Source organism: Caretta caretta, chromosome 3 (genome assembly GCF_965140235.1).
Source record: "Caretta caretta isolate rCarCar2 chromosome 3, rCarCar1.hap1, whole genome shotgun sequence".
In the NCBI taxonomy this organism is placed as follows: Eukaryota; Metazoa; Chordata; order Testudines; family Cheloniidae; genus Caretta; species Caretta caretta.
This window is the reverse complement of record NC_134208.1, coordinates 196,734,328-196,746,003: the sequence shown is the minus strand read 5'-3', so window position 1 is coordinate 196,746,003 and position 11,676 is coordinate 196,734,328. Positions and strand designations below refer to the sequence as shown.

Below are 11,676 nucleotides of genomic sequence, written 5' to 3'. Positions count from 1 at the left end.
GGTAAACTACAAAAAGAAGGAGTAATTCTTAGGAGGGGATTAGGGCCCTTCGTTAATATTTATGAGACGGTGCAACTTAAACCTATATATGGATGGGTAATTGTGTGGCCTACCGTTTGGAGAGAAAAGACAAAGTTAATGGTCACCAATGGCCATTTCTGCCACTTCCTTCGTTTTGTGAAAACAATCGGCGCGTTTCCAGTAAAGGTTTTAACCGATTTTCAGCAACGGGCCATTTTAATGTTTCAGAAAGAGGGGGAGAAAAGCCATCCCAGGCCAGGACAATTCGCAGACCCCTTGTCTCCGAGCCTAGGTCCTGCCCACACACAAACGGGAAGGAAAGGTCCCGTTTTAAGCGCCTCGCCAGGGGAAGACCAGCCGTTCCGCCGTCGGGATTATAAACGTCTGTGCACATGTAACGAGTGTGTCAGGCAAGAGCGTACGAAAGACTGGGGGTGCGGGGTGCAAACTTTAGGCGACTGAGTGGGGGTCGCGGAGAAAAAAGCCACGCTCGGGGAGGACTGGGAGGAAATCGCCCCCCATCCCCAGGGGCCGGGTGCGGGGATCTCGCCCCTTTAGACCCTCAGTCCAGGGTTTCTCGCTGTGGGTCCGGGTTCAGCGGGCGCCTGCCCGCGCACATACAACCGGACGCGCACACGCAGCAAGTGAACGTGCAAAAGTTCGCCCCGGGCCCCAGGGCCCGCCGGGGTGCAGGGGGCCGGGGGGGGGGGCGGTCGGCCCCGGGCCTCTGCCCGCCGCCGGCTCTCTGGAGCTCCCCGGGCTTGGCTCGGGACGGCCCCCGCGCTCGGACGGGCTTTGCCTGGGGCGGGGAGCGGAGCCGGGGCGCCGCGCACGGGGGCGGGGGGCAGAGGCGCCCCGGCCGCGGGCAGAGCCAGCCCTGGGGGAGCCGGCGCGCGCCGCGGGGCCGGGGTGGAGTGGGGCGCCCCGGGGGGGGGGGCGGGGAGCGGGGAGGGGGGGGCGTGCGGAGGTAGCCCGCATCCCGCGCTGCCATTGCCCAGGCGGCTGTCAGTCAGGCGCGGGGCGGCCGGGGATTGGCGCCGGGGCTGGTTACGCACTCGCCTCGCGCGCACATACAAGGGTAGGGCCGTGGAAAGGTGATCAATCTCCATCAGGCTACATTGCCAATCACCGGCGCGCCCGGGCCAGACCGCTCCTGCCGCCAGGTAAACGCGCCGGGTCCCGTCCCGGGCTGCCCCGGCCCCCCCGGGCTGCCCCCCCCCGCAGCTCCCGCCGCCAGAAGTTAGCGCTGGGCTGCCGAAGAAAGTACAAGGCGCAGCCCCCGCCCCGAGTGGCAGAGCGGGGCCGGGGGGGGAGCCAGCTGCCAACCCCGGGTCCCGGCGCTGCTGGCCGGGGAGCGGAGCCAGGACCCGCTTCGCGGCGTTGCACTGGGTGCTGCGGGGCAGGTGAGGCGGAGGCGCCCGGCTCCTGCTCGCTCTGCGCCCCGGGACCCGGTGGGGGGGGGAGTTGTGGCGGCGCCCCGGCCCCCTCTGACCTGCCTGGGACCCCCTGGGAGGAGCCCGGGCTGCCCCCTTCTCCCCGCCAGACTTTGCAACTCCGCTGCGGAGCCCGGGCAGCCCGGCAGGGTCCCGCGCGGGGGTGGCGAAGCCCCGCACTTGGATGGTGGGGGGGGGGGGGGTTGGGGCTGTTTGATTTAAGCTGAAGGTGAGCGCCCCCGCCCCGGCTCGTAGCCTCCTGGAGCGCCTCGCCTCGCCTCACCCCTCCCTGGGATGGTGACACTGCAGGGCTGGCAAACAAACTTACATAATGACTGCACGGGCCAAATCACTCCCGGCTCAGCCCGACGCATCTCCAGAAGCCGCTCTGGCGGCATCTGCTCTGGGGAAAGTGCTGGCTTCTCGGGCCGGGGCTGGCCTGGCCTGGCCTGGCCTAACGTGCTGGCTTCAGTGGTCCATTTCCAAGCCACGGATCCGCTTTCGAGCCCCCTCTCTCTTGCGGCTGGGGCGCCTCTGTTTACACGGAGTAGTCTTAATTCCCTCGGATGGAGAGGCGCGGGTGCTTACAGTTAGGGGGGTCTCCGGGAGGCTAGGTCGGTCTCATTCAACCCCCCCATGGCCTGAAGGGTTAGGATACTTTGCAGTGAGGACTCGGTCGTGTCGGGAAAGAGACTATATGGAGAAGTAACGATAGGCCTCTTTGGAAACCTCCTGTAAACGTATCTGTGCAGTTCGCTTATTCCAATCTGCTAACTCAACCGGATGTATTTAATTTCCACACAGACACTAAAAACGAAAGTAGAGGGGATCCCAGTGTCCAAATGCAACAGGTTAGCCTGGGAGCTGGAGGACAGAGGTGCTGGTGCGGGGTGTGCGTGTCTGTGCGCTTCTGCTTGAAGTGCTTTCCATCCGACACAGAGTTTACACTTTGGTGCATTGGCTCTCAGCACCCCCACGATACAAATTGTTCCAGCACCCCTGGAGGATGCAAATTAATTTGGAAATAGTCTTACCAGCGAAAACAAACAGCCCCCCTCCCCTTTTAATCATTCTGGTGTAAATACAGGAAACTCAGCTGGAGACAACATGGCCCTCAACACAATTAAAGTTTCTAGCTGGTGATTAATCGTGATTAGAGCCGCCGCCATCTGTTGCTGGGTGGATTTAGGATTTTGTTTCTTTGGTTTGTCTCGTCTAATTTTTCTCGCGGGGTAATGAGGGTTCTTGGGCGCCTGTGGGCAGCGGAGAGAGATTCCTGGGTCTGGAGACGGGATCAAGGTTGTGGATTTTACCTGGAGACCTCGCTCCGAGACAAAAACAAATACAGTCCAGCTCCCGGGATCTCCGCGGCCCTGCTGTAAATTCCTTACATCAGGGGAATGCTGGCGAACAGCAAAAACCGAACCCAGAATTCGCAGGAAAGCGGGCGGAGAAGTGTCCGAGTTGGCACTTCTCAGAGCCCTGTAATGGCTCCCAGCAAGGCATGGCAGGAAAGAAACTCTGGCCATTTCTCGTTTTATTTATTTAGAATAAAATCCCTAGTGAGAGACCGTGGAAACCCCCCCCCCCCCCACACACACACACACGTTGTGCCTTTCGGTAAATTTGTTTCCGTCACCCCTACGGGAGGAACCCCCTGGAATATGAATTTCAAAGTGACTGTAAATCGGTTTGTTTTTTAACTACTCGCCATTTCTAATTAAAATGTCCCCTTCTGCTCGCTCTTAAATTAATTATACGTCCCCCCCTTTTGGTATCTCGTTTTGATTTCTAATCCAATTATCTTTTTAAATAATTGCTTTATCTTCCCCCATCACTTGTATTGTGCCCCCCTCCAAGCCCCACGGCGATTGTATGTTAATGTGACTCTGCTTAAAAAACTATTCCCCCCCCCCAGCTCGACTCTGGTACTTTCTTATTTCACTTCGTTTGGGAGGGGTATGGCCATATTGATTGCCCCCCTCGCCGCCCTCTTCTCTACATGCGCAAAAACTTTAAAACCGTAATAACTGACAACGAAAAGGGGGGGGGGACTTTCGATTTTATTTGCACGACAGGATTTTTTGGCGCAGAGCGAAATAAAGGCCTGTTTGCAGCGAGCAGGGGGCTTTTCAGGCTGCCCTGCTGTGCGCTTGCGCCTCTCTCTTTGCGCCCCAAACGATTTCATTTAATGCACAAAAAATAGTCCCAACTTCCCTACGCTTTCGATTATTTGCAATCGTTGTTTTTTAAATTGTATTTCTTTGCGCTTGATCTGCACCGCTCTGGTCTGGCTGTAAAACTCCGAATCCCAGCGGTTTGTGTTGTGCCCTGGAAGCAACCTGGCTTGTCGATTCCGCTCCGAAGAGCTGCTGATGTCTGTCTGGTTTTGTGTGTTTTCTTTTTTTGTTTGTTTCTTTTAGGGAGCGGGGAGTCTCTCCAGCGCCCGGATTTTCTGCCATCGCCTGGAAGAACCAATTTTGTGACTTCGAGAAATTTTAGACAGACTTTATATATATATATAATTGGGGAAAATCTTTCCAGCTTTTAGCATGATGTCTTACCTCAAACAGCCCCCCTATGGCATGAATGGGCTGGGGCTGACCGGACCTGCTATGGACCTACTGCATCCCTCGGTGGGCTATCCGGGTGAGCATCAAACCACTTTAATTTCCTTTGCCCCTCTACCAGTCCGGTTACACTGCTCACCTGGGACAAGTTTGTACGAAGTCATTTTTCTCCTGTCTTCTTGCAACGAAGATGAGAACAATGGGATATTTCTTCCACTCCAAGACTGTGCTTTCAAAAATACCCAGAGTACCTTTTGAAAAAAGATTTAAAAGAACAAATCTGCTCGTTAGATCCTTTTTAAAGTAATTTTTACTCTCAAAATTAACGAGGGTGAGAATCAACAGGATTTCAATAGAGAAATCTCCTTCCCCCAACAACTAGTTTTTGTACGATCAGATAAGAAGTTTGAAAAGTTTAAATGTCTCTTTAATTCGTGTGCTTTTTTTAACAGTGGGAAACTCTTTCGAATAGTTAACTTTGTTATTTTAAAAATAATTAATTTAACGAAACTCGTACCCAACTCCACAGAGGTGCTGCACTGTTCCCAGCTCGGCGTGTTCCTAACTTGTGTGTTGTGATTCTCCCCCGCTCGATTTTTTCTTCCCTGGATTGTAATTTAAACACACAAACAAACCCTGAAAACTCCCCTCCGGGGTCTTGTGGAGGCCGCTGTGTAATGGTGTTGTGTACGGATTGGGGGGTCGTGGGGTTCGCAATCCGCTTTGCGTTCCCCTCCGGATTTTGCCTCGTCAGTTTCACTTCGGCCTTAACTTTTGGAGCCCATTTGCTTGCTCGCATTTCCACCCCTGTCTCCCGCCTCTTTAAAAACATCTTTTTTAGGAATCTCCCTTCCCCATCCTAATGCCACGAAACCTGGCTTCTGGGGAGCGTTGAAACGCAACATAAATACACTTGGTATAACTATAGACTGTGCATTTTGCTGGGAGGGAGAGATGGGGGTTGGTAGTTTCTCTGATATTAACCGGTATTTAATTGCCAAATTAGTTTATTTCCCTCCCGGCCCCGCTCCCTAGCACCGGTTTCTTTTCTTTGAATGCTTGGCTGTGAATCCTGCGAACCCCCCGATCTGTAGCAAGGGGCTTGCAGGGCCCGGCTCCGCGCCCCGGCCCGGGAGATTCTGCAGTGGGGGGCCCCCGAGTGCGGGGGTCCGTGTGTCTAATCCGCTTGTTTCTGTCTCTCCCGGGTCCTGCAGCCACCCCGCGGAAGCAGCGGCGGGAGCGCACCACCTTCACCCGCTCGCAGCTCGATGTGCTGGAGGCGCTCTTCGCCAAGACCCGCTACCCGGACATCTTCATGCGAGAGGAGGTGGCGCTGAAGATCAACCTGCCCGAGTCCAGAGTCCAGGTCCAGTACCGTCTCTCCCGCCGCAGGGCCAGCAGCTGCGGGGGGGGGGGGGGGATAGAGGGAGCCCCAGTGCAAACTACCAGGGATGGGGGAACTTCCTGGGCGCGCCTCCGCTGCCTGCTGCGGGGCCGGGGCACGGCTGGGCTGGGACGCAGGGGCTGCTAACCCGGGTGCCGGAGCCCTGCCTGCCGCACTGTCCAGCCCATCACACACACTCGCACTCCCCCGCCCGGGCCTCCTCTGACGAAGTGCTCCGGCAATGGCCAGCCCAGGGGCTGGGAGGACACGTTCAGGCCCTAGATCCAACAGCCGGAGGGGCAGGGACCTGGCCAGATCCACCTTCGAGCAGCTCCCAGGGCGGCCTGCCCTCCCGGCCCTGCTTCGGGTTGGGGGGGCCCCCAGCCTGAGACCCGCTTCAGCTCCCTGACTGCTGCGGACAGGGACAGGCGAATGCTGGAGCCCCGCACTGGGCTGGCTGTCGGGGGAGCCGAGCCACGGGGCTTGCCCGCCCTTCTGCGCCCCTGGGTTTGCGCGGAAGCTCAGCGCCTCTGGCGGGGAGAGGCGCAGCCCCCGGAGCCGGCCGCGGCCAAGGGGCGTTTGAGGAGCCGGCGTGGATCGTTCAGGCCGAGAGGGGCGATTTTATTCCTGGCTTTTGGAGGCCTTTCCCCCGGCTCTGCTCTCCGGCTGGTCCCAGCCACCCCTTCCGCGCCCTGGAGCCGCTGGCTGCCCCTGCCTGGACTAGGCGGGGAACGCCCCCCCCCCCAACGCTGGCCTCAAGCTCCGCGGCCGCGCAGCGCCCTGCCCGAGGGCGGGGGCGACGGGCGCCGCCCCCCTTTACAATGGGAAATCAGGCCGCGCGGGAGGGAGCCCCACGGGCTGAGGAGCTCGCCAGCCTGCCCAGGGTGTCCCCTCGCCCTGGAAACGCCGGCAGCCTGGGCGCCGGAGCCTGATTTGCGGAATAAAGGCTAATCCTGTCCCCTGCGCCCCCAGCAGCGCGGGCCCCCTGTCTCTCTGCAGGTGGGGGCGGGGGGCAGCCCCGGCCAGGGGGATCCAGCCGCAGTCCACCCTGGACACCCCCCTAGAGCGGCACCATCCCTCCCCGGCATCTCGCCATGGGCCCGCCGGCCAGCCCGGCCCTGGTGACTTTTCCTGGGCGCTCTTTCCTGGCTGCAGCTTCGGGCGTAGGCCCTTGGGGTGGGGTGTGGAGGAGGCTTTAAAAACCAGCTCCCGGGCCCGGGTGAGGGGCCAGCCGCGCGCCCGGCCTGGGACACGTGGGTGCGGGGCAAGGGAGGGGGACGGGGGAGCAGAAATGGTCCCTCCGGCCTGGAGGAGGTGGCAGGAGAGGGAGGAAGCGGGGCTGTTACCCGGCCACGGGAGGGCTCCCTGGCGCCGCGTTTGGTCCAGGTGCCAGCACCAGGGCAGGGACAGAGGCAAACTCAGCCCCCGAGACTGCAGTGTCCCCCCCACCGCCACCTCGCAGCTTACAGACACACACCACAGGCCTTCCGGACAGACAGACCCGTCTCTGCAGTGTGGGGCCGGGCTGCCTCTCCCCTTGCAGGCTGGGCGGGGGGAGAGTGAGTCTAGCTCTGTCCTGGGCCCCTAGCCCTGGCTAATGGGTGGGAAGGGGGCCGTGCTCCGCCTCTCTCGCGGGGGGCTGGTTTTTCTGGTAGGCTCAGTGAGGTCCCCTTTGCTGTGCCCCAAGCCCCTGAGCGGGGGGAGGACCACGAGGGGGGGTGCTGGTCACTATGCCCCTGCTCGGTGCTGTCCTAGCCAGGGATCCGGGCTGCTCTGCTGGGGGCTGATCCCATTGGGCCCATTTCTCTGCGGGCTAATGGGGGTGCCCGGCGCTGCAGCTGAGAGTTCTGGTGGTGGGAGCGGGATGCTGGGCCCCTCTCCCTTGAGGAGATGCGTGCTGTGCTGGGGTGGAGCGGAACGGGGCTGGATTGATCAGGACCCAGAACGTGCTGGGGGGGGGATAGCTGGGAGCATTGGGTGCTGTGCCCCTCTTCCTGGGGGACAGTGCGGGGGAGGGAGCGAAGCTGGGTGCTGATCACTCCGTGCTCTCAGCGGGCTGGGGGAGTTAGGTGCTGTGTTGAAAGCTCATTGCTCTGGGGGCTGCGTCGGGGAACGGGTTGAGGTGCTGGTTGGGGAAGAAGGATGCTGGGGCCGAGCGGGGAGTGCTGGGCACTGATGGGGCCGGTATGCCTTGTGGGCTGGGGGGCTCTGGAGGATGGAGGGGAGAGCTGGGGATAGTGCAGAGGTGGGCTGCCGGGGAATGGGTAGGCTGGGTGCTGGTGGGTTTGTTCTTCCTTGTAGGATGGGTGGGGTATAATGGGGTGGTCCTGGATGCCGAGGGCTTCAGTCTCCTTTGCAGGTGGGGAGCTGGCTGCTCTGCTGCGGGAGGCCAGGGGGAAGCTGGCTGTGCCCTGGGGGAAGCAGGTACTGCTGGGTCTGCTCTCCCTGCTAGCCCCGGGGACGGGTGACGGAGCTGGGTGGTGTGCGGGGTTTAGTTTGGAAGCCGGCTAATGGCGGGGGGATGCGGGTAGTGAGGAAACTCGACGCTAACGTTGTTTTCCCTTGTGGGTGGGGGGTGGGTGCTGGGCATAGGCGCTGGTTGGCAGGGACAGTGGAGGAGCTGGCAGTCAATGGCCTATCCCTCCTTGCAAGGAGGAGGATGGGTCCTGTGAGTGAGTCTTATGGCTGGGGGGTGCAGGGTGGGGCATAGTGTGGGAGCCTGGGGGATGGAGTTGGTGCTCCCGGGACTCACAGCTGGTGGATGGGTGTGGGTGCTGGGAGTTATGGCTAAAGGGTGGTTGGGTGTGGATGGGTGCTGCGGGGGCTTTGTGTCAGTGGATGGGTGCAGGTGCCGGGGGGACTGGGCACCAGTGAATTGCTGTGAGCACCCAGGGCTGTCTTGCATGCTGGTGGACAGCTTGTGCTGGTGAATGTCTGGGAATGCTGATAGCTGTCGGGGTACGGGTGGATAGTGCTGGGTGCCAGTGAGTGGCTGTGGGCTGGTGGAAGGCTAGGCATGCCAGGAGCTGTCTGGGGTTCCAGTGGGTGGCTGTGAGTGTTGGTTGGGGTGCTTGGGTGCTGGTGGATGGGTATGGATGCTTGGGGACTGGGTGCCAGTGGCTATGGGTGCTGAGTGAAGTGGGTGCCAGCAGCTGGTTATGGGTAATGGTGGCTGTTCAGGGTGTTGGGGGATGGCTGCGGTGCTAGGGGAAATGGGTGTTGCTGGCTGTTCAGGGTGCCTGGGGGATACCTATGGGTTCTAGAGGAAGTGGCTGTTATGATGCTTGAGGATTGGCTACAGATGCTCGGGGGCTGCGTGCCAGCAGATGGCTATGGGTCTTGGGGGACTGGGTGCCAGGGGCTGGTGCGGGGGGGGACTGAGTGCCAGGGGCTGGCTATCTGTGCTGGGGGGCCTGGGTGCCAGCAGATGGCTATGGGTCCTGGGGGATTGGGTGCCAGGGGCTGGTTACAGGTGCGGGGGGGGGGCTGGGTGCCAGGGGCTGGCTATCTGTGCCGGGGGGGCTGGGTGCCAGCAGATGGCCACGGGGGCCGGGGGGGCTGGGCGCCAGGGGCTGGCGATGGGGGCTGGGGAAAGTGGGTGCCGGGGGCTGGCTGCTGACAGCTCGCTCTCCCCGCAGGTCTGGTTCAAGAACCGCCGGGCCAAGTGCCGGCAGCAGCAGCAGAGCGGCGGCGGGGCCAAGAGCCGGCCGGCCAAGAAGAAGCCGTCCCCGGCGCGGGAGAGCTCGGGCTCGGAGAGCAGCGGCCAGTTCACGCCCCCCGCCGTCTCCAGCTCCGGCTCGTCCTCCTCCTCCAGCTCCAGCTCCTCGGGCAGCGCGGCGGCGGCGCTGGGCAACCCCGCGGCGGCGGCCGCCTCCATCAGCGCCCCGGCCTCGTCCATCTGGAGCCCGGCCTCCATCTCCCCGGGCGCGGCGCCCTCGGCCGTGTCGGTGCCGGAGCCGCTGCCGCCCGGCGGCGCGTCCTGCATGCAGCGCTCGGTGTCCGGCGCCGCCTCCGCCTCCTACCCGATGTCCTACGGCCAGGGCGGCGGCTACGGGCAGGGCTACCCGGCGGCCCCCTCCTCCTCCTACTTCGGCGGCGTGGAGTGCAGCTCCTACCTGGCGCCCATGCACTCCCACCACCACCCGCACCAGCTCAGCCCCATGGCGCCCTCCTCCATGGCCGGCCACCACCACCACCCGCTGGGCCAGGGATCCGGCCACCACCACCACCATCACCACCACCACCAGGGCTACGGCAGCACGGGGCTGGCCTTCAACTCCCCCGACTGCCTGGACTACAAGGAGCCCGGCGCCGCCTCCTCCTGGAAACTCAACTTCAACTCCCCCGACTGCCTGGACTACAAGGACCAGGCCTCCTGGAGGTTCCAGGTCTTGTAGGCAGCGCCCGGCCCGGCCCAGCTCGGCCCGGCCCGGCTCCCCACTGGCCTTTTGCTACGTGAGAAACAAGGGCCTTCCTCCTGGCCCAGCCTGCGCCCACCGCTGGCCCCGCTGCTCCCTGCTCCGGAGCTGCCGTCGGTGTGTTTCCTTCTCCCGGGCAGGACTGGGTCTCCATGCCCCATGGTCATCATCATTCATCATCCCTGACCAAGAGCCCCCGGCTCAGGGCTGCTGGCTGAGATCTGCTGCTGGACCCTCCCCAGTAACTCCTATTTATTCCTTCTCCGCACCCGGGATTATTCCGTCCGGTGGGTTGATTTTTTTTCACACCAAACACACACACACACAGCCCGGAAGAGGACTTCGGGGCGCCTCCCCTCCTCGATTTAAAAAGAAACGCGCCTTGGAGACACAGACTCCCCCCGCCGGCCGCCCCCCAGGTGTTGGACGACTCAACTCTCGAACTCCGTGTGTCAAGGGCAAGGCAGGGAGTGGAAGCCCCTTTTACACCCTGCCCCTGCAGACCCTGTGGACAGCCGTCTTTTGACGGTGGGGAGCCTCTGGGCTCTCGCCGTGGGATTGCCCAGCTTCTTGCTGCCACAAGCAGCAGGAATGGTGTAAATATTCGGTCCGTTCCAGGGACCAGCATTGTTTTTAGTTGATGTTATTGGGTTGAAATTTTATCTTGAGTTTAACATGCAGGAAATTGAACTAAACAAAACTTCTCTCCTCCGCCCCCCTCCCTTCAAAAAAAAAAATCTGCCGGCGGGGCCAGTCCAGATTCCCAGCGCTGCCTCTTTCCTCCCTTGGGGGTACTTCTCCTGGCGAATCAAACCCACTCCCGTGAGAAGAGGCGGGGAGGGCAGGCGATCTCGGATGGTGGTTTGGGGACCCGCTGTAAGGGGTGGGGAGGGGGAGCTGGGAAGGCTCGGGAGAGGGGGAAGGAAAGGCTTGTCCAGCGGATCCGCAGTCCCGATCCAGTTTACAGACCAAAAAAAAAAAAAAAAAAGGAGGGGGAAAAAAAGGAAAAGGAAAAAAAAAAAAGCAGCTCAACTTCCCTCCCCTCCCTTTTAGCCCCCTCGGTTTGTCTAGTGAGTCTTTAGGGCTGCGGCCCTAGCCAGCCACGCCTGCGCATCTGTCTCGACGATGGGTTTTAACCGCTTTGCCCCTCGGTGGAAAAGGCATTTGTAAATTTGATGATTACGCCGTGATCCAACACGTACCTGTTGAAATGTAAGGCAACTCCTCCCCCTTTACCTACATAGCCCTATAATAAAATACAAACTAATGAAGCCCCTTGTCTGTGTCATACTTCCGAAGCGGGGCCCCTCGGAAAAGCCTCCGCGAGCTTCAATTTCCGCGGAGCATGCGAGGGCAGGGGCAGGGGCAGGATGATTTTTATTTACCCCGGGGGGCGGGCGTGCTGGCCCCTGCGCACTTTATTGCCCTGAGCTGCCTTTTAATGGCCATAATTGGATTGGCTTCCACTCAAAACTTCGGTGGGTTCCAGAGCGGGGAGACGGTGTGAATGCCGCCCCCCCTCCCCCAGGTTTGGTTTTTGGAAAAGCACGAGCGCTAACCAGCAGCGGCCCCAGAGCGTGTTTGTCTTTCAGGAACATCTGAAGTCTGGCACGGAGTTTTCCCATTTTAATCGCCCATAGATTTCCCATTCAGCGCGGCTTGGTGCGCTCGGCCAAACCAGCCGCAGCCCGGGCTGGCTTGTTCCTTCGGGAAATCTGCAGCTCTGCCAAATTATCCTGGGCTGCTTTCTTTCTTTCTTTTTTTATTTTAAACGGACGCGTTGCTCTAATCTCCCAGGAAAGGGTGGCCCTAGCTGCTCCGGATTTTCGGAGATGGGCTGGATTTCAAAG

The 11,676-nt window shown here is 60.7% G+C and overlaps 1 protein-coding gene and 1 long non-coding RNA gene across 3 annotated transcripts; one reads left to right on the top strand and one right to left on the bottom strand.

Annotated features, from left to right (window-relative positions):
* Positions 1-1,087: 1,087 nt before the first annotated feature.
* OTX1 (orthodenticle homeobox 1) lies at positions 1,088-11,097 on the top strand. Of its 2 annotated transcripts, XM_048842667.2 has the most exons (4): positions 1,088-1,184; positions 3,878-4,103; positions 5,239-5,390; positions 9,047-11,097. In XM_048842667.2, exons 2-4 carry the CDS (start codon positions 4,007-4,009, stop codon positions 9,803-9,805), a joined length of 1,008 nt encoding a protein of 335 aa, XP_048698624.1. In that variant the 5' UTR covers positions 1,088-1,184; positions 3,878-4,006; the 3' UTR covers positions 9,806-11,097. The 2 variants fall into 2 exon arrangements, with proteins under 2 accessions (XP_048698624.1, XP_074983323.1); XM_075127222.1 differs by lacking the exons at positions 1,088-1,184; positions 3,878-4,103; positions 5,239-5,390 and adding an exon at positions 7,611-7,832.
* LOC125633415 (uncharacterized) lies at positions 3,501-5,244 on the bottom strand. The gene is made up of 3 exons (XR_012667869.1): positions 4,542-5,244; positions 4,164-4,275; positions 3,501-3,919 (listed from the first exon to the last, which is right to left on the bottom strand). It is a non-coding gene; the product is annotated as an uncharacterized LOC125633415 (long non-coding RNA).
* Positions 11,098-11,676: the final 579 nt, after the last annotated feature.